The 26,499-nt window shown below is 39.7% G+C and overlaps 1 protein-coding gene across 1 annotated transcript in view; it reads left to right on the top strand.

Moving 5' to 3' along the window:
- The window catches only part of LOC145432872 (tenascin-X-like), an 81,443-nt gene that overhangs the window by 11,835 nt on the left and 43,109 nt on the right, over positions 1–26,499 (top strand). Inside the window, exons 5-37 of the mRNA XM_080309695.1 lie at positions 2,029–2,154; positions 2,886–2,983; positions 4,202–4,370; positions 4,426–4,556; positions 5,009–5,222; positions 6,144–6,689; positions 9,579–9,767; positions 10,660–10,926; positions 11,845–11,922; positions 12,091–12,279; positions 12,786–12,934; positions 13,117–13,306; positions 14,746–14,940; positions 15,005–15,082; positions 16,416–16,676; positions 17,487–17,756; positions 18,371–18,637; positions 19,178–19,357; positions 19,415–19,492; positions 19,550–19,626; positions 19,852–19,960; positions 20,393–20,470; positions 20,539–20,727; positions 21,272–21,349; positions 21,419–21,604; positions 22,638–22,715; positions 22,775–22,976; positions 23,560–23,696; positions 23,900–23,977; positions 24,696–24,884; positions 25,536–25,613; positions 25,675–25,866; positions 26,399–26,476. Of these exons, the coding sequence (XP_080165821.1) occupies positions 2,029–2,154; positions 2,886–2,983; positions 4,202–4,370; positions 4,426–4,556; positions 5,009–5,222; positions 6,144–6,689; positions 9,579–9,767; positions 10,660–10,926; positions 11,845–11,922; positions 12,091–12,279; positions 12,786–12,934; positions 13,117–13,306; positions 14,746–14,940; positions 15,005–15,082; positions 16,416–16,676; positions 17,487–17,756; positions 18,371–18,637; positions 19,178–19,357; positions 19,415–19,492; positions 19,550–19,626; positions 19,852–19,960; positions 20,393–20,470; positions 20,539–20,727; positions 21,272–21,349; positions 21,419–21,604; positions 22,638–22,715; positions 22,775–22,976; positions 23,560–23,696; positions 23,900–23,977; positions 24,696–24,884; positions 25,536–25,613; positions 25,675–25,866; positions 26,399–26,476 (5,424 nt within the window). The remainder of the gene's footprint in view (positions 1–2,028; positions 2,155–2,885; positions 2,984–4,201; positions 4,371–4,425; positions 4,557–5,008; positions 5,223–6,143; positions 6,690–9,578; positions 9,768–10,659; positions 10,927–11,844; positions 11,923–12,090; positions 12,280–12,785; positions 12,935–13,116; positions 13,307–14,745; positions 14,941–15,004; positions 15,083–16,415; positions 16,677–17,486; positions 17,757–18,370; positions 18,638–19,177; positions 19,358–19,414; positions 19,493–19,549; positions 19,627–19,851; positions 19,961–20,392; positions 20,471–20,538; positions 20,728–21,271; positions 21,350–21,418; positions 21,605–22,637; positions 22,716–22,774; positions 22,977–23,559; positions 23,697–23,899; positions 23,978–24,695; positions 24,885–25,535; positions 25,614–25,674; positions 25,867–26,398; positions 26,477–26,499) is intronic.

Below are 26,499 nucleotides of genomic sequence, written 5' to 3'. Positions count from 1 at the left end.
AATGAGCCCGAATATTTTCGGCTGACACTCGTCATAAATCGGACAATGATATACCTGCTCTTAAAGCTCGGCTATCAGATTTGGCGCATTCTTATTGCTGATGCCCTATCGACAAAGCTGATTTTTTTATGAACAAGGAGTGTTTCGTTGCTATCAAAGCATTATACACTCCAACCCTGAAATTCATATCACCAGTTAGATTGGTATGCAGCCTTGTCTTGTTAATGTTCAATTGTTCATGGTCGAAAATGTATGCTCGTAAATATATATGTAAAACCGAACAAAACAAGTTTCATGACAGTCTTTCTCTGGTTGGAAAACGTGGATCCATTCTTTGGAGCATAAAATTTGTCTATATACTTTTAGATTAGGATTTCACTTTGACGATAGGAACTCTCTGCGGGCCGAATGCGGCCCGCGGTCCGTATGTTGCCCTGCCCGTCCCTGCGCTAGATGCTGGACGTGATACGTGCATAAAATATGTGTTTCTTCATTTTGGTGCCATCAATGTTGCGATCACACCAAAAGTATCGTCGGAAGCGTTATGCGTTAATATTGCATTAGCTTCCATCTATCTTTGCGGAAATGGTTGTCGGCACTCCTCGTTCATATCAAAACGAAGACGCGGACTTTCAAGACACGACCACGTACTTCAAGAAATACAGCAGCAAAATTAGCTTTGAAATATTAACTGTCCACCAATTTCTACATAAATAGTATGATGTTATCTTCAAGAAAAATCATTATTTTGCTGTTTATCACAAGCCTACAGTTCATATTTGCAGAAGACAGATGAAGGTTGCACCATAATAGAGCTAAAATTGAACTGAAACTTGAGGGGGTCCGCGAGGGTCCGTGACGGTCAAAAGGGGTCCGCGAAGCCAAAAAGGTTGAGAACCACTGCCCTATGGAATGTCGGTTCATCTTTTGAAATAAATTCTGAGTGATGAGAGCTTTTCTGCATAGAATAATTAGGTAATTAAACAGAAAGTTCGGCACTTCTTTGTTATTCCTCACACATCCAGAAGTGATCACCATGAAACCAATAAATGATTCCCATGAACATGTGAAAATTTATACACGTCAAAATAAATTGGGGATTATGACTAGGGGAGTATTAGGGTCGGGGTGGGAGATATAAGGGTCCTGGGAAGGGAATATTGGGGTCGGGGTTGGAGATATTAGGGTTGGGGAAGGCGGTATTAGGGTGAGTTAGAATATCCTAAGATTAGGGTTGCGGAAGGGGCTATTTGGGTGGTTAGGATATCCTAAGATTGGGGTTGCGGGTGAGGGTGGTAGGGTAGGTTAGGGTCAAGGTTGAGGTAGGATATCCCGAGATTAGGGTTAAATTTGGGGTCAAGGTATCCCAAGATTAGGGTTTGGAATGTTGTAATCTTCACCTCCAACCCTAATCTTAGGATATCCTAACCCCATCCTTGACCCTAATATCCCCAACCCTTATCTTATGATATCCTAACCCTAATATCTCCTCCCCCATCCCTAGTCTTAGGATATCCCAACCTTGACCCTAACCCACCCTAATATCCTCCTCCCCAATATCCCCAACCCTAATCTTAGAATATCCTAACCCACCCTAATATCTCCCGACCCTAATCTTAGGATATCCTAAGCCACCCCAATATCCCCCTCCCCATCCCTGATATCCCCAAACCTAATCCTAACCCACCCTAATATCTCCCGACCCTAATATCCCCAACCCTAATATTAGGATATCCTAACCCTAACCCATCCTAATATCCCCCTCCCCCATTCCTAATATCCGTCTATCCCACCCCAACGCGATGAACAATTCATTTTGACGTTTATAAATTTTTCTGGTAATGTTCATGGGAAACATTTATTGGTGTCATGGGGATCATTTTTTCGATGTGTGGGGAATAACGAAGAAGTGCCGAAAGTTATCCGTGACGTTTCCACCAATTCCACTCTGGGTTCTATTTCTAATCTAATTTGGAAAAGCTGCAAATATTCTAGTTGGCCAACTCTGCTATGGTTGTTGTATTCCAGGACCGAATTACTTTGAATTGTCAAAGATTGCATCAGAACCAACTCAGGGGCACGTTCGCGTATTACAGACCTTCATCGATCTGGTCAGATTTGAAGAATGGATCGCGGAAACAATTTGCAAACCACGTAAGTGCCAATCGTGAAACCAGTCTTGAAACCAAGTCACATAGATTCCGAGTCACAAGTCAATCTTACTCAGTTTTGAAGCGAGTCAAGTCGAGTCATTTTCAATTCACCACCGACTCAAGCCAGAGTCGTAGTGTTGAGACTCGAGTCCGAGTCCAAGTCAGAAGTCGTAAAGGCATACGGACTACGGTACTGTGTATTACTGTTCAGTCTAAGCCATGTTCAACTCATTTTCACAACTCTGCTGAGGTGAAACGAATTCCACGCATTCATAGTATGCCCATCTGCCTCACTCTTATCCAAAGACGGTCAGTAAGGAAGTACTTCTACTTTATCAAAGTACTCAAGTACGTTTTGCCTACTTGTACTACTTCCTCAAGGGGTTTTGATTTTAAACTACTACTTTTACCTTACAGTATTTTAGGTAAAACTACACCTAGAATACGTACTTTTTGCTTAGATGCAAATTGTTGCTTTTACTTGAGGACCAACACTGAGTACTTTGACCACATCTACTCCTAATATGTTTATTGAAATAGGTAATAGACAAGTCCTATTTTTCGTGAGTCATATGATTTGATATAATCATAGGAATATAGAAAAACGACTCAACTCTAGTCGAGTCATTTTCAAAAATGGCATCTCGAGTCGGTCTCGAGTCATTGCAACCCTGGAGGTATCATGTCAGTCATATTGTGAGATTGTACCGTTCATACAATATTTATGTTCAGCAATCTCGCAAATGCAGCTGGAGCGCGGACGCATCACGGACCGTTCTATACAGGTCGTGTGGACCTCGCAACCTTTTGCATCGGAATATTTCATTCAGGTTCGAAGAAATGATTCACTTTTCGTTAGGATTGGACACAGTATTCGAATACTTGTATCTGAATTGAGCATTAATTGTAATAATTCGCTTCGAGTAGTGAGAGAGAAATTCTTCGAGTACTGAAATTATACGCTCCTTTACATTTTGAGTTAATTTAATAAATATTTTTATTAATTATCATTTTGATAATATTTTCCAACGATAGTTTGTATTACAGCGTATGAAATAAGCAGTACGCCACAGTACCACGCACGTTAGTGCAAATGACATTTCTGGGATTTTGTGATCAGAAAGTCCGATGTTGTTAAAGTACCAAATTAATTTTATTGGGCATAGAAATGGAATTATTTTCTTGGCAATCTTATAAAAAGTACATTTTTGAACATTCCACATCAGTCACATCTGTATGACATCATAATGAATGATACTTGAATACTCGACTCGGATGATTAATACTTGGTTCACAATGTAATCTCTCGATTACTGGATTTTGCCCAACCCTTGTCTTTAAGCTTGAGGAGCCTATACACTAGGGCTCTTCAAAAATGACTTTTTTTCTCAAATCGCACTGGCTACTTGATAAAATTGTTAGGTTACCTAATTTAAGCCTACACACCAAATTTGGTTCAATTCCAACCAGTAGCCGCATTGCTACAGGAGAAGAAAGTTTCTATTTATTATATAAAAATAAATAACCAAAAATTTGAAAATTTTCTGTTCACCCTATGAAAGTGTTAGGTTGTCTATAGAAACAATGTTCACCAAATTTGGTTGAGTTCCAACCAGTACAAGCGAAGTTATTTTTGTCGAAAAATTTGGATTTGAATAAAATAGTATTTACGGTGGGCACCACTATAATAAATAATTAAGGAATTGGTCACCGTAAATACTATTTATTGATAATCCAAATTTTTCGACGGCGATAACTCCGCTTCCACTGGTTGGAATTCACCCAAATTTGGTGAACATCGTTTCTATATACAACCTAACAATTTCATGGGGTGAACAGAAAATTTTCAAATTTTTTGTTATTTATTTTTATATAATAAGTAGAAACTTTGTTCTCCTGTAGCAATGCGGCTACTGGTTGGAATTGAACCAAATTTGGTGTGTAGGCTTAAATTAGGTAACCTAACAATTTTATCAAGTAGCCAGTGTGACTTGAGTAAAGAAGTCATTTTTGAAGAGCCCTACTATACACTTTGTTGTCTTGGGCAGATTCGACTTTCCGGTGGAAAAGAGGCTTTTCAGTCGAAAACGGCCGCATCCAATCAAACATCAGTCACTTTCGGCGACTTGGAGCAAGGAACTCGGTACTCGCTCGACGCCTGGGCCATTGACGGCGATGGGAAACGAGGGCCGCGGGCTGTGTCTTTTCTCTCTACCGGTAAATTCTCGCAAAATTCCACGTTTATCAACATTCAACGATACTTTTTGTGCAGGAATTGAGGTGCCAAAGATGGTTCTCGATCCATTGTCAGTCACAAAAACCTCATTCACCGTCAGTTGGGCTTCCTCTGATTTACGAGGCGTATTTTATTACATCACGGTGAAGAGACTAGACACCAATGAGGTGAGTACCCAAACCTGAAGTGTATTAAATGTAATGGTTCGAGTAATGAAATGATACGCTTCTTGATTTATCAGCCGGAATTGTAGTTTCGAGACCATTTTCCACTATTGAAGGCTGTAAACCACGATTGGTCGTACCACAGCATATGAAACATGTAGTTCAAAGCTACGCACGTTAATGGAAATGACATATCTTTGATGTCACGACCGACCCACTGCATTTGCACAAAGTGCAATGAAATAGGTCTGCTAAAAATTACCAAATAGTCTTGAAGATGTGTAGAACTGGACGCCTAAAATGAGTAATGAGCCATACTGGAATACTTGACTCGAAATGTGATACGCGATTCAGAATTGTATCACTCGTACTTGATTTTGTACAACCCTAGTAGTAACACGCGACAAAAATCTTAACTGTGCCCTTATGACATATTTCGCATGTGAATTGTGCAGGTTGTCATATCTACAAGTGTATCTGGCAACAGCTATCGAGCAGTAGAACTCTCCCCAGGCAGGAGCTACGTGTTGGAACTTGCCGTCCTTCACAGGGGAGAGAGAAGTGAGAGCGACAATCGTCTGATCGTACACACGATACCCGACGCTCCGCAGATTTCTCTCGGCTACGTGACGGACCGGTCGGCCAAACTCGAGTGGGAATCGGTAAAAGGTGAGAAGCTCGGGATCCATGGATAAACATGTGAAGAGCTTCTTCGATGTACAGAACTTCGCTATAGAATTCAATAAAACATTCATAGTGAAATAAAGCCGAATATTTTCAGCTGACACTCGTAAATCAACATGTCACTAGATCTATTAGAAGACGTGCATGATGCGGTCGCCCTTAACTCATCCCCTGAAGCTCGAATCAGAACAGGCAAGAGCCATGAACTTTGCCGTTGGCAAGCATTTGTCGGATAATTCTGTTTGTGTGAAGAATGATCGAGATTGTGTCGTCGGAAGATGCCGTTCACACTTTCATTTGTATGCCTTGGAGAGTGGACTTAATCAAAATATGCCGACCTAGTTTGTGTCAACAGAAGGACTTTCAACCGAATTGAAAAACATGCCTCGCACAGAGTCTAAGGACTTCAGATATCATTATAAAACAGTCCATGAAAATATTACTGTGGAATGTCTTCTTTTTTAAAGCATTTTTAACTTTTTATGGACATTTGTTTGGTGTACATCAGTACAGTAAATACACCAAATCATATATGGTCCATCCTGCTTAAATTTGACAATTCTGTTCACTTTTAGACGAATTATGGGTAGAAATTCGCATCCATTGAGCCACTTCTAAACATTAATGAATAGCAATTCAATATTTTAAACTAGGTTTTTTATGTCTTTTACCCAAAAGGAACATTTCATCAGAGCCAGACCAACATATTTCCAAAATTCGCTTTTCAAGTACCTGCCTAATATGCATATCAAATTCAAATATATTGCTATACATATTTCTTCTTTAAACTTTTTACAACACATATTTATGTTCATAACGTTGTAGGTCTGCTATATATGACCGTATCATATTTATTTGAATTCTTTTTTTCTTATTTTGGAAATAACTGTCTGTTCGTCTGTTCAGGGGCTGCAACGTATTCTGTGAGAACCTACGACATCGAGACATCTACTGGAGTTGATCTTCTAGTTCGAGTTGATGAAATCAACGGAACCTCGTTCATTGTCAAGCCGTTGTTGTCAGGAAAACTGTATCGGTTTGACGCGTCATCAAAAACAATCGCTGGTACAGAAAGCAAGGAACGATCATCGGTGACTGCCAGAATCGCGCCGACCAACCCAAGCCGTTTGGAACTGGTTTCTAGAACAACTCGTTCTATCAACGTCACTTGGGACGCTAGAGTCGGCGTTGAATCATATCTCGTACAATTCAAGGCTATAAACTCTCCGGATTGGATAAAAAGAACTGTGTCAGCGACTTTCTTCAGCGCTCAAGCCCTCGGAGTTGGGACCGTGTACATATTCAACGTTTATTCACTAGGACAGAATTCGGAGTACGACTCAGAAAACCCGGCTACTTTGAAAGTGCAGACGGTGCCTCAAAAAATCGGTGGTTTGCGTGTGCAGAGCATCACTCAAAACTCGGTTACCCTGCAATGGAATCGAGTGAGAGGTAAATTGAATAATTGACAATTTCGAAGCGATATTATAATGACAATTCTACATCTCATTAATTAAAGACTGTTCAGTAGTTTTTCAGCTATACCTATTTCACTACAGAGTAATTCCCTGTCAACATGCAAATATTTTTTAAATCCGTCTCCACACCCTCTCAGATTTTTCTCTAAATTTATATACAACTAAAGTATCTAGTTCTGAGTACAACGAAATTTATTTCGGACAATTTCGTTGAACGGCTCTCGAGTTATTGCAGTTTGAAAAATGATGATTTTGTGATTACTCAACCATGAAATTTGGCAACACAAAACCTGTGTATGATTGTAACTGATAAAGCTCAGAGGTTACGTAGAGTAAAGGTTTGAATGTTATTTAGCAATAATTGTTGGTACATGTTCTTCACTTAGCACGAATTTCCCCGCTCCACAGTATTGGGTCAAGGTTCAAAACGCGATTTCAAAATTGGCATATGTTAAAATCGGTGATGCATAACGATATTTTTTAACTCATCTGGTGCAATTCTATTTAAACCAAAATTCACAAGCAAGGTGTCATTTGAAAGCTGTTTCCAACTAGAATGCACGAAACTTAGTTTTGTTATTGATATTTGACAGCAACATGGTTAAAAATATAATATGGTGCATAATGCAAAATAGGTCATTTTGTAATTAATTTAAATTATATTAATTCAGTGATTATCTGATTTTGCCATTATTCTACTCCTTATATGATAATGTGTTTCAGTAGATAATTATTGTCATGCTCAGAGTACTTTTATTTATTGCACGTGCATTATACTTGCAAGGGTGCTTCTGGGTTTACCGCCTATCAGTAAATTGAGTCAACATCCAAATAATATTTCAATTCGTCTTCACACCCTCTCAGATTTCTCTGCAATATCATGTACTACTAAAGTACCCAATTCTGAGTAGAATATAATTTAATTAATATAACTTTATTGATCGGTTCTTGAGCAATTGCAGTATGAAGAATGAGGACTTCGTGCTTACTCAACCATGAAATTTGCGTACAATTATAACTGCTAAGATCATTACTTATACAGGCTGCAGGTAGTAATGCTGGTAAGCAATGATTGGTGGTACATGTTCTTCACTCACTAGGAATTCCCCTCCGCATTACAAAATCAAGGTTCAAATCTTGATTTGAAAATAGACATACCAGTATGTTAAAATCAGTGATGCGTGACGATATTTCTGAACTCTGTGGCACGACTCTATCTAACTCAAAATTCATAAGTAAAGTGTCATATGAAAGCTGTTACCAATTAGAATCCATCAGAATTGGTTATGAATTGAATATAAGACAGGAACACGCTTAAAAATATACTTTGACACTTTATGCAGAACAGGTCATGCACTAATTAGAGCGCATCTTTTCAATGAAGTTTTAGACAAGTGGCAGTCAAATATCACATGCAATACCAATTCAGCAACGTTCTACTCTTTCCAAGCTTCCATTTGACACCTTCCTCGAAAAAATCGGTTTAAATAGAATAACACTAGGCAGAGTTGCATATTTGTTACGCATGGCTGATTTTGAAAACATGATGACTTTGAATTGACATTTGACCCCTAACCCCCATTAGTAAAGTTAAAAATTTAGGTCTATCACAATAAGCATATACCAAAATATCTTACTACAAAAATTTAAGTCTGCCCGGCAGCAATTTGATCACTATAATGTTAATTACAAATAGACACAGGTTCCAAGCGGTATAGCGTCACGACCGAGTGAGCACAAAATTTCATTTTTCAAATTGCAATAACTCTGTAACGAATTGTCCGATTTTCTTGAAACAAAGTTTGTTATGCACCAAATGTAATGCCTGATCGATGTGAAAATTTTCAATTTGATCTGAAATGGTGTGGAGACGGGCGTTTGCATGTTGAGAGGGAATTATGTGAGAACCAGGGTTGTAACCAAGTCACAAGGCTCCGAGTCACAAGTCAATTTCAATTTTATAGTTTTGACTCGAGTCAAGTCGAGTCATTTTCAATTCACCACCGAGTCAAGTCCTAGTCCAAGTCAGCAAGCAGAGGTTCGAGTCCGAGTCATGGCATTATGACTCGAGTCCGAGTCAAAGTCATTGTGTTGATTGCTCAGTTTCCAGTTAACGTCTTGTTAAACCCACTTTTTATAACTCTGGTGATATCGAATGGTTTGCATTTATAATATACTCATTTCCTTCACTTTTAGCTGTTTCTAGTCGCATTTTCAAGTACCGGTAGCTTATAAGATAGACGGAATCCCAATTGTGTGGTTACTTTACTATTCTTCGAAATTACAATTATATGTAGGTCTTGGTCGTCTGAGTCTCGAGTCATATGACTTGATTCGAGTCATGCGCAATGTATCGAGTCCAAATCGAGTCAATACACAGATTGACTCGAGTCGAGTCGAGTCATTTCCGTATTTTAAGAAAATGACTCGAGTCGAGTCGTCAAAAAATCGTGACTCGAGTCTGACTCGAGCCGAGTCATGACTCGAGTCATTACAGCCTTGCTCTCATTTGATCTCATTTCAAGCTCTTGACGTCATATTTCGAGATACGATTGTTGATCTACAATGTTCTTTCCAATTCTCTACTAGTTGCTGACGATTACCCCTGACGAGTGTCAGCCGAAAATATTCGGGTTCATTTCAATATGAATATACTACTCAATTGTATATTGAAGTTCTGTACCTCGAAAAAAGCCCTCTGAAGTTTTAAAAATGCGTCTTAAGCTAGACACCATATCTTTTGCATACCGGCTGAATATATTGGGGTTATCAGTGAAGGTGCTAGTTTTCAGTTTTATCACTATTGGCTCGAAAATCTAATCTCGACACGTTGTTGGCAAATCGAATGCCTTCTTTTCACCAGGCGCCAAGTGGTATTTGCTGAGATTCCGTGACGCAAACACCGAAGAACTTCTCAAGACAGAGCGAGTGAGCCAACAAGTGGCGGAAATTGACGGACTTGAAACGGGCATCACGTACCTAATCACTGTGGCTGCCGTAGGAGAAGATGGCGTGCAAAGCAGGGAGAGTGACCCACAGATGGTGATAACGTGTGAGTTGATGAGAATCGATGTATTTGCAATTCAAAATTGAAATTGGCTTCTTGAGGTTCAAAACTTCATTATAGAAACAATATTGGCAAATTTACCAAGCTTTTTGACTGACCCACGTTTTTAGCAAATTTTGCCCACTTTATTTCTGTTATACCGGAACTGCGCTGTGTTATATGCCGTTCGTGAGTAGTTTCCATCATAACATGAATAGATAGATAGGTTTTTACTCATCACACCAAGAAACAAGGAAAATAAGGTAGGCCTACATTACAAATGACAATATAGACTAGGACGCGGCTAGGGGCCTTCAGAGTTAGTCGCCACCTGAAAGCGTTGAAAAGAATTATTGTTGTAACAATGCTATTTCAATGGAGCTGACTAGTTTTCAGCTAATCAGTGTCAGAATTATTTTTCGTTAATTGGTGATATCTTTACCCAAACACTATCACAGGCCCTTTTCAAGATGTAAACACACAGAAAAAGCATCACTCTCCCTTCAGGCATGCTTGTAACGCATTTTTGGTCATGTCGAAGTTACGAAATTTGCCACTGTAAATACTATGTTTCCAAAAAATATTCGAAATTTCAATTGGCTCTCCATCGGCTTTCATAAGTTGGAATTGAGCAAAATTTGCTGTGTAGCGTAGGCAATGTAATCAGTGAATCCCGTAAATATGAAAAAAAGTTGTTTTTGAACAACATTCATGCACATACCAATATATACGACATGATATAATATATGTCAACATCGCCATGCATCACAACGACAATATTCTGTCTATAATTTCAATTTTGCTACTTCACTCCTGATGAGATTCGGTCAGAAAGTTTGGAGCCTAAAAATTTTGCCAGCGTCGTTTGCTGCAAACTGAAATTGATTTTTCCGCCAAGTGCCGGACGTGCCCGGCCGACCTCGTCTCGTGGACAAAACAAATTCCACCCTCACGTTCGAGTGGGACAGCGTGCAGGGAGCCATACAATACATGTTGGAGTTGCAAGCGGACGGAGAATCCGGTCCGAAACAACTCAGAACCAGCGATACTGCCTACAAATTCGAAGATCTCAAGCCTGGAGTTTGGCACACGTTCAGGATTCGGTCGGTGGGTAGCGGAGGTCGGATGAACGTGGAGCTTAGTGACCCTGCTCGAGGGTTAACTGGTGAGTTGTCTGAATTTTCTTTGAAACTGGACCCAGACAGTTACATATTGCTAGTTGTATAATTAGACTTGATAGAGGAAATGCCGTTGATCCAATTCTATTCAAATCTTTTTTGTTCTCATTTACATCCGAATCTGAATTTTGCTTTTCATGAAAATGCTACAGGAGAACTGTACACTAGGGCTCTTCAAAAATGACTTTTTTTCTCAAATCGCACTGGCTACTTGATAAAATTGTTAGGTTACCTAATTTAAGCCTCCACACCTAATTTGGTTATCTAAAAATAAATAACAAAAAAACTGAAAATGTTCTGTTCACCCCATGAAAGTGTTGGGTTGTCTACAGAAACGATGGTCACCAAATTTGGTTGAATTTCAACCAGTACAAGCAGAGTTATTACCGTCAAAAAAATTTGGATTATGAATAAAATAGTATTTACGGTGACCAATTCTTCAATTATTCATTATATTGGTGCCCACCGTCAATACTATTTTATTCAAATTCAAATTTATCGACGGCAATAACTCTGGTTTTATTGGTTGGAATTGAACCAAATTTGGTGAACATCGTATCTATAGACAACCTATCACTTTCATGGGGTGAACAGAAAATTTTCAATTTTTTTGTTATTTATTTTTATATAATTAACTTCATAGGTATCACTCTAATTCCAATCTAATCTGGAGACAAAATGTGGAGCTATATACGGGTATCTAATTCTCATATACTTTGGAAAAAACTGTAGTTACCGGTAATCGTAATTCTAGTCTAATTTTGAAAAATAAGCTGTGTAGCCATCAATGAAATTCCAATCTAATTTGTAAAAAACTGTGTAGTTACAAATCTTAATCTAATCAAATTCTGAAAAACTGAATCTATTCTAGTTGCCCAACTGTTTGAAACTGCTTTGCCTTTCAGTGCCACGGATACCGGAGAAACCGCAAATTATCAAAGTGTCCGCGTCTTCCGTCACCGTTACTTGGAAGAAAGTCACCGGTAAGAGCTTTTCTAGTCCAAAAACTGTTCCACCAGAATTGAAAGCAGTCTCGAAAGCACTTGAGTAAGCAATGCAAGTGGAAAGAGTTTGTTCTAGCGCTCGGAAAATGCAGAATTACTTTGTTATTGTTCACCAACGCTTGAAACTGTATCCCTTTTTTGCAACAGGTGCTGTTGGTTATATTTTGAACGTTCGTATCGAGGGTGACGACGGTCTCGTTGAATCGCGCAACACGACCAATATGAGATACACCATCAATAACTTGAACGGGGGAGAGAGCTATTTTGCGACTCTGATCGCGTTCAGCTACGATCTCGCTGAGAGTGCGGAAAGCGAACCGACGTTGATAGAGACCAGTGAGTTGTTGTGAATGGGTAGCTACTGGGGTTTGTTCAAAAATAACCTTTTTCTTCTTTTCGATAAAATTGTTAGGTTGGCTGAAAAATTCTGCACACCAAATTTAGCTCTATTCTGACCGGTAGAAGTGAAGTTATTGGAGTACCGGTACAAAATTTTGGATTTGAAACAAATAGTAAATAATATTATTTGAAATCCAAAACTTTGAACACCAATATTGCACCTTTACCGGTTGGAATTCAGCTAAATTTGTTACTGTATACATTGATTTTTTTGACAACTTTCATGCAGTTGCCAGTGAAATTTGAAAAATATCCTTTTTAAAACAAATTTAAGCTTTTCCAGCTGTAGTATCTTCACTTCTACAGGTTGGAATTGATCCAAATTTCCTGCGCAGTGTTTTTAGCCAACCGAACAATTTTATCAAAGAGACAGTAAAATTTGAAGAGGAATTTTTGAACAACCGTAGTAGCCACCGTGTGGTTGATACGAACCGATATTTTAGTGCCGGACTCTCCTGGAAAGCCCCGGGTTGTGGGGGTGACATCGACCACGGTGACTTTGGAGTGGGACCCGATCAAAGGGGCTTCTTCCTATGTTGTTTCTATTTCTGATCTGCGGAGATTGACCGAAGTGCAGACCCAGGACTCGAAGGTTGGTTGTTTAATCTGTACTTTTCGTTGACTTTATATATTTTGCCAATTATGGCAACTATTCTACTCGAGTAGCACAAATTTCGGCAACTATCTCGACTCTACCAGGAAATATCTCACTATTTCACTCTCACCGTTTCACTATTATATTATTCTATTATCTATGTTCTCATTTCTTTACAGTTGACCATTGAGAAACTGAGGCCGTCCACTCATTACTCCTTCGGCCTGTACTCTGTGGCTATCGAAGGCTCTAGGAACCAACGCGAAAGCGAACGGACCGCTACCATCACCGCGCCAAGCCCGCCCCCGGAATTATTTCTGGCTGACGTGGGAACCACTTACGTTGAAATCTCATGGATTCATGTCCGAGGTGGGATATCGGTTAATTTGTTACTATTTTATTTGCTTTCGTCACAATATTCATTGCAATAATGATTATGATAGATCTAGAATAAGTTAGGCTAGGCAAAATCCAGTACTGGATGATTTGATTCCGAGTCCAGTATTAGGCTTTGAGTATATTGTGTGGTGATGTGGCAAGTTCAAATATGTACCCTTTATGCGACCACAATCAAAATAAGGACAGTTTCTTCGTCACGTTAGGATAATTCGGTATTTTGACGACCATGCGTGTTTAGTTTCACTTTATGACACTGATGTTGATCACGTAGTTTCAAGGTTACCTGTGGGAATAAAGTATCGAATCTATAATTATTGGTTATGTATTCAGTCTAAGTGGTAAGATATGTGTAATTTCAGTACTTGAAAAAATCGTTTCATACTACTCTACTAGAATCCCCACAATCCATACTCTGCCCTAATTATAGCTCGAAGAATTTTTGCTTCACGAAAATGATAGAAACAGATTCTAAAGTGAAACCAACATGGCAAAGTGTGACATAACAATCATGACATAGACAAAACAAAGCAGGTTAATAGGAGGTTTGTAAGGTATACAGTTACCAGGCGTTACCAGTCTGTTTGTCATTCGTCGACTATCAACACACTATCCAATTTGGCGCTACGATTAAAAAACTATCAACGAAGAACGTGCATTTGCTCGTCCAACGTTTCTCTCAACATGTGCAGCAATGTCATGGTTATATCCTATGGCGTCGCTTATATATTCGTCTCAATACTAATTAGGTATATTGCTGATATCACATAAGCATCAATCCTGTTTTGTGACATGCTAGTCAATTATTTGAACGATTATCGTAATATTATGCGAATTCAGCCATCAGTAAGAGCATATCATCCTATGAAATACATCGGAGCCGGAGCTACTGTTTATAGAACTGGCTCCAGCTCCGGCTCCGCTGAAAATGGACGGCTCCGGGGCTCCGTCTCCGGTTCCAAAGGCCTGCCTCTAGCACAGGGGTTCTTAAACCTTATTGATCGCGGACCCCGTTGTGGATGTTTGCGTGCGCTTCCAAAATTTCAAAAATCAATCAAAAATCAAGTCTGCGCTTTGGGCTATTTGATGTTCAAATAGACACCTGTTGACTAAAAAAGTTCCTTACATCAAGCTACACTTTATTTATGCTATTCCGTGCCAGGTAGTCACCGTCCAACTGACGACATTATTCTAAAAGGATAATCTGGTTTTGTAGTCTCCTGATGACATATTTCAAAAAAACTATTTCGCGCACCCCAGTTTAGGAACCCCTGCGATAAAACTTTATATGAGTCATCCCAAAAGAGTTGAGTCATATTAAATGTATTGTAGCAATGGATGTTGTAATGAAGGCAATCTTCAAGTTATGAACCGCAAACCAGCTGTTTCATTTGTACGTTTAAATTTCGCAGGAGCCATATCGTACATAATCCGTTATCGGTCGATCAAAGAGGGCGCGGGATTGGTCGAAGGCGAAGTGACCGCCGGCATTCCCACCAATAAAATCATTTCGAACCTGACCGCCGGACTGCTCTACGAATTTAGCATTTTCTCTGTCGGCCAAAGCGGGAGCAAAAGCGACCCGGGTGTTCTGATCGACGGGACTTGTGAGAAACAGTCTGCAAACATTGCAAATTTTGTAATCTGTTGGTCAACAATTTTCCATTTCAGTGCCGGCAACCCCAAAAGCGCCACTCGTTTTGCTGGTCGGATCGACGAATGTCACGCTCTCGTGGAGTTTGGCAAAAGGTGACAGCTCTTGTGCGGATTCTAATTTCTAGAGCCTGACCGATATCGGATTTTTGAGTCTATGCATAACTGATAACGCTGACATAAAAAAGATATAGCATCTTGCTTTACACAAATTTTCAAACAGCATTACAGTCATTGTTATGTTTAGACATGGAATAAACTACAAAGGCTGTATCTGGACACCTGTAAGCATCAGGAAATACATGCAGATCAATATTCCCCAGTTTAGCAGTGAAATAGTAGGTCAGACTTGGGCAAAGTGCGGCCCCCAACGCTATTCTGACCGGCCCACGAAAGGTAGCCTGGAGTTTATAAAACAAAGTCTACCTTTGAATACTAATGCGTGAACTAAAAACATAGACTGAGTACCGGTACCGTGTTGAGGAATATATTTATGAGAAAAACGCAGTGAAATACAGACTCGTCGGCTGAGACCGAGAAAGCGCAGATTTCAGAGAATCTGCCACTGAAGCTCTCAAAACAACAAGGCTAAATGCCAAGCTACACACCGCTCGAAGACCAGCTTTGTACTATCCCAAATACATTTCGTATCTTAACAGAAAAAAGGGCTCTGGGCGTCAGGGGGTGAATGTGATTGAAATGAGTGAAGAATGTTTCATGTTTTGCATTGTTTTGAATAATGACACTGAATGAGTAAATATTATTTTTTGTAAATTAAACTGCACTTTCTCATTGCCCAATTTTAACACATCCTCTCAGCAGCTTGTGGTAACAGTTTTACTCACTTTTTTATAGTTTGAAATGAATTACGCCACGGAATATAGGCCTAATTTGAAGTGATGGCCCGGCCCGACAACCTATGTTTTTTTTCATTTGACGCGTATGGGAAAATAATTGTCTACCCCTTGAGGTGGATGAGGCTATAGTTCTCTGACTCCCTAGCCGAATCCAAATACATAAAAAGAATTTTATCATGCAACAAACAATTTCAATTACAATTAAATAGTATATTCATATTGAAACAAACCCGAATATTGTTGGTGACACTCGTCAGGGGTAATCGTCAGCAACTTGAAGAGAATTCAAAAGAATTTTGTATATCAACAAACGTACTATATATGAAATTATTCGAAATATTCTTTGTACATTTTGCTTAAGCTGTGTTTTCCTCGATGATTCATATTTTCATGCTGGGTACGTCATATTTGGTGGTACGGTTGTTGATGTACAAAGTTCTTTCCAATTCTCTGCTAGTTGCTGACGATTACCCCTGACGAGTGTCAGTCGTGAATGTTAGGATTTATTTCAGTATCAATATATCATTCTACTCTCATTACCGTGTCTAATCTTCGCTGCATTACCATGTCAGGTGCTCTAAGCTACATCGCGGTCGCACGTTCAACTGATTTCGAAAAGCAAGTGCCGAGCAACGGAACTCGCGTTGAAATTGACGGTTTGGACGCCGGAACGCGATACGAATTCACGGTGATGTCGGTTGGCGTCAACGGTCGCGTCAATTTTTACGAAAGCCGAAAAACGAGAGAGCAGACTCTCACGTCGCCACCAAACAGGGTATGGAAGGAAGGTGTCACGACGGACCAGATTACCGTAGCTTGGGAGAAGATGAAAGGTATGTAGTTATAAAGTGCATATACAGATATACTTTCAAGTCGAAATGCAAGTAGCATCTACTGAACGAACACTAGTCAGCGCTCTAGATTACCGAACCACGATATCATACATTAACCTCACCGTCTGATATGCCCCCCCATTTTGTCGTTGTCCTTTTATGTTATCGTCATCTCTTACTTTCCATCTAGTGTACACGCTTCTCTTTTGCATTGCCTAGGCCCATACGGGTGTCAAATTTCAAAGACAACTCCAAGTCGTTTCGACACCTTCCTATCTTTTCTTTGCATCGCAGTCTTCTGGTTTCAATCGATGAATTTTGTTAACAATAGACTTAACCCAACTCACATGGGGGTGCCATAGTTAGGGCTGGGCATTGTGACGTGACTTATAATAAGACAATTGAAATGCGTACCTTTTGTGCAAAACCATGGAAATACGGAAGTGCGGTGCAGAAAAGACAACAATGCCAGCTCATGATCATCAAATATAATATCCTTGTTCATAACCATGGCCACAGCACAGCCCTCTGTGACAATTGAATGATATATTCATATTGAAATACACACGAGTTTGTGCATCATATAAAAATAGTACATTGAGTTTTTAATAGCAATCTATTCGCCTTGATTATTCAGAACTACATGCCGTGACATCGTATTTGATGAAATGATTTTTGACGTACAATCTTCTTTTGATTTCTGTACTTGTTGCTGATGATCACCTCTGAAAAGTGTCGGCCGAAGCTATTCGCGTTAATTTCAATATGAATGTATTATTCAATCGAATAATGGAATTGTCACCTTTGCAGGAGCATTGTATTATTCTGTGGAACTGGAGTACGTCGATGACACCAAAGCTAAGCCTCGCAAATTCATGTCTTTCCGAACGAGTTACAAAGTCAACCGACTGAACGCCGGCAGTCGACACAGGGTCAGAGTCGCAAGCGTCGGTTCAAATTTCATCGAGTCGCGATTCTCCGAGCCTATCGTGGTCGCAACTGTGCCGGAGACCCCGGGGGCCCCTCAACTCGTGTCTGTCACAAACAGCAGCGTACAGCTGGCTTGGCGGCCTGTTCAAGGTGATAGATAGTTTTAGGTGTCTAGTTGTCTGCCTGTAATCTAATTCTAATCTAATTTGTGAAATTCTTTCATGCTCTCAATGTAATTCAAATCCATTTTCTGGGTTTCATGAAAACGCTACAGGAGAACGGTACCGTTGGAAACCAGCCAAGCTTGCTGTACAGACATTTGCCATTCTCTTATCTATGAGAATCATCTCTGTTTCGATGTGAACTGAATTTGATATTGTTGTATTTCTCTCTGATTCACAGAATTCAGTAATTCTGATTCTAATCAAATTTGGAAAAAATCTGTAGCTATCACTCAAATTTTAGTCCGATTTGTAAAAAAAATGTTTAGTTATAATTCTAATTCTCATCCTGATTCGTGAAATGTTTCCATGCTCCATTCTGGTCTCATTTCAGGGCTTTATGAACATGCTATAGAAGAACGTTATCCTATGAAACGAGGCAAGCTCGGTGTACCCGATTGTATTTCTTTCTGATTTGCAATTGAATTAGATTTTCAGGATTTAGTGAATTCAATTAATGTAATTCTGATCTGATTTGGAAAAGCTGAATATTTCATTATAATTGTCCAAATCTGGTTCAGAGAACTGTGTCTACCATTACAGGGTCGGTTTTCTACTCTGTCGTCATGAAGGAGGATGGCAAAGAAGAATCGGTCGTGAAAAATTCGACCCAAACCGAAGTCACGTTCAGCGATCTGGCTCCGGGTCGTTGGTTTGAGTTTTATTTATTGTCGGTCGGGGTCGAAGATCAAATAAACAAAGAAAAAAGTGAAATCATCCGAATTCAAACTGTTCCCGCCGCTCCGAAAAACTTGAGATCTCTGGAAGAGACAACTTCATCCGTTAGTTTGACATGGGACGCCGTAACAGGTGAGTTGCTTCTCGGCTTTCGAGACAGATGTGCTTGTGTGAAGGAAAAATTGACTCGAAGAAATTTGAGTCACGACTCGATCTGCATTTTTAAAACATCGAATCAGTTCCCATCATTTTTTCAAAGTGATTCAAGTCAAGTCATGAAATAGTTGACTCGAGTCAATTCATGTACAAAAGTTGACTCAAGTCTAGTCATATGAAAAATTGAATGAAGTCAAATCATGACTCGAGTCAAGTCAAGATACAAAAAAGTTGACTCGAGTCAAGTCATTTGGAAATATTTGACCCGAGTCAAGGCGTATAAAACGTTGGCTCAAGTCAAATCATGACTCGAGTCAACTAATGTGGAAAAGTTGACTCAAGCCAAGTCAAGTCATATGAAAAGTGACTCGTGACATGTGGAAAGGTTGACTCGAGTCAACTCATATGAAAAGTTGACTCAAGTCAAATCATGACTCGAGTCAACTTATGTAAAAAAGATGTGATGTGACACTACACCACCGTCCACCATCTTTGATGCGATCTCTCGTTAATCAGGGGCTTCGTCATACCGGGTAACCTTTGGTCACGAAAGCTCGACTCCTGACGTAAAAATGTTCAACGGGACGGAAGCCACCATGTCATCTCTGAAGCCCGGGACCGTTTACTCTTTCACCGTGGCCGCAGTGACCTCGGACCGGACCAGCGAAAATGCTCAAGCCGTCGTAAAGAGCACAAGTTCGTGTCTGATTTCACACTTGTGTGCTGGAAGGAATAGCTTTTTTTCATTTTCAGAGACCGAGGTGCCGTCTCAACCTGTCGTGAGCAAAGTCACAAACTCCACTGTTATCATCGCATGGGAAAAAGTTGCAGGTAATCTTTAACGCTGACTGGTATTAGAGATAAAGTCAAAACCTTCTGAATGTTCAGGCGCGGTCAAGTACGCTGTCTACTATGGAGGCCTCGAAGAAGAAACGGTTACGAAGCAGGAAACATCAGAAGAAAAGGTTGCAACTAAAACTGGAATTAGAACTGCTAACGTTTCAAAAGTCGCAACTAGAACTAGAACTACTCGCTACACATTACACAGTGATGAGATTGTCGTAACATATGAAGCAAAACGACGACTTCATTTACCCAAAATACGCTTGGTAACGCCACTATGATGCTACGATACTCGGTATTTGGATAAGATGTGGTTGCAGTAGCTGAGTTTGTCATAAATTTGTCAGATGTCGATTCGCGAATTGTCTTCGGGAACATGGTTTCAATTCTGGGTGGCGTCCATCGGCGCCGGTGGCCTTGAAAGCGCAAAGAGTAAAAGCCGCAAAGAACAGACAGGTGCTGTACAAATTTTGCTACTCAATGTTAATATTATTTTTCCATCCATCTATTATATATTCAGTCTAATTTAATATTATGGCAAATTTCCGGGGAGATTCGGTTACTTTGCAATTCCTGAAATTAAGTATGATTCATTAATATTGATTGATTGCTATATGCTATTAAGTTTTTTCTACATCATTTTCTAAACACAATACCATATTACGTCATTTTCTTAGCATCTATATTCTAAATCGTTGCTCTATGTGTATGTGTGTGGGTTTAATATATATTTCTTTATAATCGACTGTAGTTTGCATCAGGTATTCTTTTGTCTGGCGACCGAATCCCAATCTATATTATTGCCATTTTGTTTTTTCATTGTTTCTTGATGTGACAAATGATAACCTATCTATATATTAACATCTTAATGTCAATTTCTACCCACAGTACCCATGACTCCTGCCAATTTTCGAGTGAAAAATGTCGGAATGGATTTCATTTCTGTTATTTGGGACACCACTCCAGGTAATGCGATGCGTGTCATGGATTCTGAGTCGTCTCACAGTCACCGTAAATGTTGGGATTTGTTACAGGAGCCGCATCGTACCGAGCTTCGTACGAGGAAAGAAAGGTCTCCGGCAGCAAGAAAGTCATCGAGTCTGACGAGACGGAAATCATTTTTTCCAAATTGTTGCCCGGAACTGATTATATCATCACAGTGCAATCCGTTGGGGCTTCTGGCAGACAATCGGCGGTCAGTTTACCCCTTGCTGAGAACACGAGTGAGTGAATGGTTTGAATACCGTATTTGAAGAATCATTATACTATTTCATTCCTATAGATGTGTGTTACACAGTGATATAAGAGCTTTTTTGAGGTGCAGAACTGCAGTATACAATTCAATAGTATATAATGTATATTCATATTGAAATGAACCCGAATATTTTCGGCTGACACTCGTCAGGGTTAATCGTCAGCAACTAGTAGAGAATTGGAAAGAACATTGTATATCAACAATCGTAACACGAAATATGACGTCACCAGCAGGAAATTTCAAATGAGAGAGCGTTTAATGTACTATTTTTAGGTGGTACACAAACTCCTTTTGTTGACATGGCCTTGGCTGATGTGTTTTGATAACAGTAGACTCCAAGGCACACAGATGAAAGTATGAACGGCCCCTCCCAACGATGCTAAATCTGTCGTCTCAATAATTTTTCGCGCATGCGGGATTATCCAACAAATGATGGCAGAATTTATGGCCTTTGATTGCTCCGCATCAAGCCTAAATGGATGAAGATAAATTAACCGAGACCTTGCTTTCAGTCCCAGCCACTCCCAAGTCTCTTGTAATCGACGACGTCGAAACCAGTTTGTTCAAAGTCAGTTGGAACGAAGTCGAAGGTGAAAATTGAACAAAATCAACTTCTAAAAATCCTACATCTTTTAACCTCCAGCGTCACTTTACTGCAGGAGCTTCTTCCTACGTGGTTGAAATCACTCCTGAAATCGGCCGGCCGGCGTTCTACGAGACACAGAGGCCGGAATGGGTTACGCGCAACGCAGAACCAGGCAAATGGTACAAAGTCAACGTACAATCCAAAGACAGGAAAAATCGAGGCAACGGTATCACCAGTGATATTATGCGCGTACAAACGAGTAAGTCCGATGAACATTCTGCGCATTTTATTTTTTACCTTTATTGCTCAGCAAAGTTTGATTTAAAAGTCAAGTGAGTGATATCTCACGAGCAGACTTTGACAACTAGATAATTCTAGGCGTCTAATTAGACTAATTATTAGGGCAAGTTTTTGTTGCAGTTAAATCAGTGGAAAGTTGCATTTATTTTTGAAAAAAGTTGAAGAAGTTGCATTTTGACCACATTTGGCCTGGTTGACTAAAAAAAAAGCGGTCAACTTCCCAGATTGACTAAAAAAAGGTCAATTTTCTGGCTCAGCTCCCGAAATACCCGTAAAAGCCTTACTTCGGTGCTGATTCATGGTGTTTCTGTCGAATTTGGCCGTGTATTTCACCAGAATCGAAAATCATTTCATGAAAAATCGAGAAAGTTGCAAAATTTTGCAAAAAATTGCATGAAAAAAATGGACAAAAGTTGCAAAAAGTTGCACTATAAGATTCCTTCAAACAGCTTGAAACAGCATTCTACATATTCTAAGAGTATTTAGGAAGCTGCCTGAAGCTGTAAAAAAAGTTGCAAAAGTCGCAAAAACTTGCCCTACTAATTATCTAATCAAGACAATCTAATTTTAATGTAATTTGTGAAATGTTTCTATGGTCTCATTTGAATTCTAACTTAATTTTGGCGTTTCCTGAAAATGCTACAAAACGACTGTAAACGAACCAAGCTTGGAGTGCAGCCATTTGCCGCTCTCGTGCTTTTGATTTCATATGAAGCGAACTTGATTGCAGTTGTATTTCATTCTGCTTCAGTATTGCATTCATTTTCCTGTTTTTTTTGCGAAGTCAGTAATTCTGATTGTAATATCTGTATAGCCATCATTGCAGTTATAATCTAATTGGAAAAGCTAGTTGTCCACCTTTGCTCGCGAGTTGCTGACAATATATGAAGTTAGGGCCGCATCGTGCTCTAAATATGATGTGGTCTCAAATTAAAGATAAATGCATTAATTGCGGGCAACTGCGGAGTAAACATGAGTGTTATTTTCACCAGTCTGCCAGCGTCCGAGTAACGTCAAAATCTCCGAGATCGGGACGGACTTCGTGAAAATGAGCTGGAAAGAAATGAACGGTATGTCTTGTCTGCCGAATTTAAATTTGCGATTGAAATCGATATCGAATTACTGCCAGGCGCGGACTTCTACGTCGTCACGATGCGTTGGAACGTCGGCAGCGAGATCCTGAACCCGTTCGGCGGTCGCGCTCGAGGTAAAGACGTCAAGGTCGAGTGGGAGAGAGAAAGCGATAACAAAAAAGACGGATTGCAGTACTCGAAATTGGAAGAGTTTTCAATTGACCGCTCGGAGGTTGTTGTGAAAGGAGAGGAAGCTTCGTGAGTAACCCTTTATTCTCTATGCACTAGCGCTGTTCGATAAAACCTTTTTTTCCTGAATCCTGCTGGCTAGGTGATTAAATCGTTAGGTTGCCTTAAAAAACGACGCACACCAAATTTGAATTCATTCCAACTGGTAATCGAGGATTTCGTACAGTTTGAAAATTTTGAATTTACCTAAAAATGCAAAAAGAAATTTCAAATTTTTTCATCAACCCCATGAAATTGTTACGCTCTCTTACAAAACGATGCAAAACAAATTTGACTCAATTCCAACCCGTAGAAGCGGAGTTTTTGAGTTTTTCTTTGATAATTCTAGTTGTCCTTGATAATCTGGATAATCCAAAAATTTTCATCGAATCACCGAATTAGAAAGAAACACACAAAAAATTCGATTAGAATTAAAATGATAGCATGGAAGCATTTCACAAATGGATTATCGTAATTTTGCTGTGATTAGACATGTAGAATTATGTAGCTGTCCCAGCCTGCATTCTATGTCTTTGTAGAACAGTAAACATATACGACGAACTGAATGTACAAACTTGATAGTACATTCATTTTTCTTTATTTTTTTATTCAGATATCAATTCCAAACCAAGTCTCGCGAGATTCAGCTGCTAGGACTCGTGGCGGCGACTCGTTACCATTTTGAACTGGAAACCGTCAACCAGCAAGGGCGAGTGAGCACTCGGAAGTCTTTCCTGAATGAGACGACATGTAGGTCAAGGGGCTATTTTATTTTGTGCCCAGCCTAACGATTGTTAATTCCTACTGTGACCAATCTAGTGATTTTTTATTACGAAGTGTGGCCACCCTAATGATTATTATTCCGTTTTGTGCCTGCCGACACAATGATTGTTATTTCCTAGTGTGGCCATCGTAATGATTATTATTGATTGAAGACATCTTCTTTGTTTCAGTGCCGGTTCGCGTTGAAGCCGTACAGTTACTCATGGTTACGGAATCTACGGCCACGCTGGCATGGCCGTCTGTCCGAGGTAGGTCCTGGTCTGCAACGATTTGAGCATGTGATCCTTTATATCCAAAACTGACCCTAATCAGACTTGAATAATTGCATCATTCTACTGGTATAGTAAAGTAAAATGCCGGTCATTTATTTATCTAATTTGTAAAATGCCACACTTGGGCATGCGTCACTTGAGGTGTTGGTTAAAGTTAGGTTTGGGGTTAAATTCACGGTTAGGTTAGAGTTAATTTTGGGGCTAAGGTTAGGACTGGGGTCAGAGTCCGGTGACTAGAAAACTTTAATTTTAATTTCAAATGATAGCTACACAGTTTTTTCTAAATTAGATTAGTAATGGAAGTACTGAATTCGCAAATACCTTGAAATTAAATTAAATCATGAATTAAAAAGAAACGAGCTCAGTTCATATCAAATCAGAGTTTCTGCTCATGAGCATGGGAATGAGAAACGTCTGTACTCCAAGCTCGCCTCATTTCGCACGGTCATTTCCTGTAGCATTATCTGGAAACCCAGAAATAAGATGTGTGCCGAAACATTTTACAAATCTGATTAAAATTAGTTACCGACATTTCTTTGTAATAAGTAAATTATACTAGAAATATCTAATTGTCCAAGTCTGCGTGAATACAACTCAATTCAAATTCTAATTTCAATGTGATTGTGAATACTTTTCGATAGTATATCAAAGTTCTATACCTCCAAGAAGCTTTTTAGATTCTGATTGTGTTCAGGTGCCTTCCGATATATCGTCAACGTGACCCGGCAATCGAATGGTGTCGTGACGTCGTTCACTACGCCAGAAGCGTCCATCAGTTTGGAGAGACTACCGTCAGGTTCTTGGCATGACGTTGTGGTGTTTGTCGTCGGCCGGAATCAGAAAATCAACTTTAATGGAAGTTCGGAACTGAATTTCCAGACAAGTGAGAAGATATTCTTTTCATACGAGAGTTGGTCGATAACAAAGTCTGCGTTGGAGGCCATCACAAGGTTCCGCGCCACAAGGCAATTTGAATTTTAGTCGAGTCATTTTCAACTCACCGCCGAGTCAAAAAGTCCGAGTTCAAGTCAGGGATTGAACGGATGAGTCAAGTATAGTGTTAAGGCTTGAGTCTGAGTTCAAGTCATAGTTTTATTGTTCAGTATCGAGTTCAGTTGACTTTTGTGAGACTCTTCGTCCGATTCATAATCTACTCAATTGTCTCACTCTGAACTTGTTTATTCTAACACATAATACGTTTTTTTGACCAATTTTTCAATTTCAATATCCTAATATACGAAACTTGAATAATTTACATAGAATGTGTCATATGCGAGGCGAATGCAAGGTCTTCGATATCACGGAAGAGTTTCACAGAAGTGTTTAATTAAATAATGAATGCTATGACTTGGACGCAGACTCAACTCTCAACACTATGACTCGGACTCGACTTGGTGATGACTTGAAAATGACTTGACTTGACTCGAGTCAAAACTTTCAAATTAAGAGTGACTTGCGACTTGGAACCTTGCAGCTTGGTTACAACCCTACTGTAGTATGTGGAATTCTGCTCTGATTCGCATTTTTGTGACAGCCCCGGCGCGTCCTGAAGGTGTCCGAGTGTTGAACGTCACCACTACAACCATCGGACTCGATTGGGAAGACAATGAAGGTTTTTATACCCCGTCCACCGTTGATTCAAAATCATAAAGTATCCGTCTCTTTCAAAACAGGCGCCGCCTTTTACAAGATTCAAATCAAACTGACGGAACCTTTCGATACCTTACTGCGTACGGACGAATCGCGGTCTAGCCGTCATGTTGTTGAAAAGCTATCTACAGGGACGAAATACATGATCTCGGTCGTCTCGGTGGCTTCTGGAGGACGAGAGAGTTTACCTTCGAGATTTATTGTGGAATCTACGAGTGCGTTATCTGTAGGGCTGGGCAAAATCGAGTGAGATTTGATACTGCGACGAGGTTTTGAGTATTCTAGCATCACTAATTTTTACGTCACAACAGTATGAATGATGCAAAAAGTTCAAATATGTACCTTTTATCACCACAAATAATATCATGTCTTTTCTACATCACGTTAAAGATATTTTTTTTCTACCGTACCTATTCGGGTATTAGTTGGTCATAACTTCACAAAAATGTCATTTCCACGAACTTTTGTAGCTTTGTACTACAAGTTTTGTACGCTGCAACACGGCCAATCGAAGTTTACAGCGTTCCACAATGCAAAATAGTCTCGAAAATATCATTCTCATTGACAAATCAACTCTCAGCAACCTGGAGCGTGTAATTTCAATACTCAAAAAGAAACCTCTCCAATCACTCGATTCATGTGAATGAATACACGATTCAGTTTGGAGTATTCAAATGATTTTGCCCAGCCCCAAATATTTGCCGGAGCTGTATTGTTCCTAACGCAGACGCTATTTTCAAATTTCAGTCCCCGACAGACCGCGAAATTTGAGACTGAACGGCGTCACAAAATCAACTGCCGACTTGCAGTGGGATGCTGCGACTGGTTAGAATCATTTTCTCTCTTCA

The sequence above is a fragment of the Botryllus schlosseri genome, chromosome 2 (genome assembly GCF_051294905.1).
Source record: "Botryllus schlosseri isolate E-star chromosome 2, Bs_hap1, whole genome shotgun sequence".
NCBI lineage: Eukaryota > Metazoa > Chordata > Ascidiacea > Stolidobranchia > Styelidae > Botryllus > Botryllus schlosseri.
This window is presented reverse-complemented; position numbering and strand designations above follow the sequence as displayed.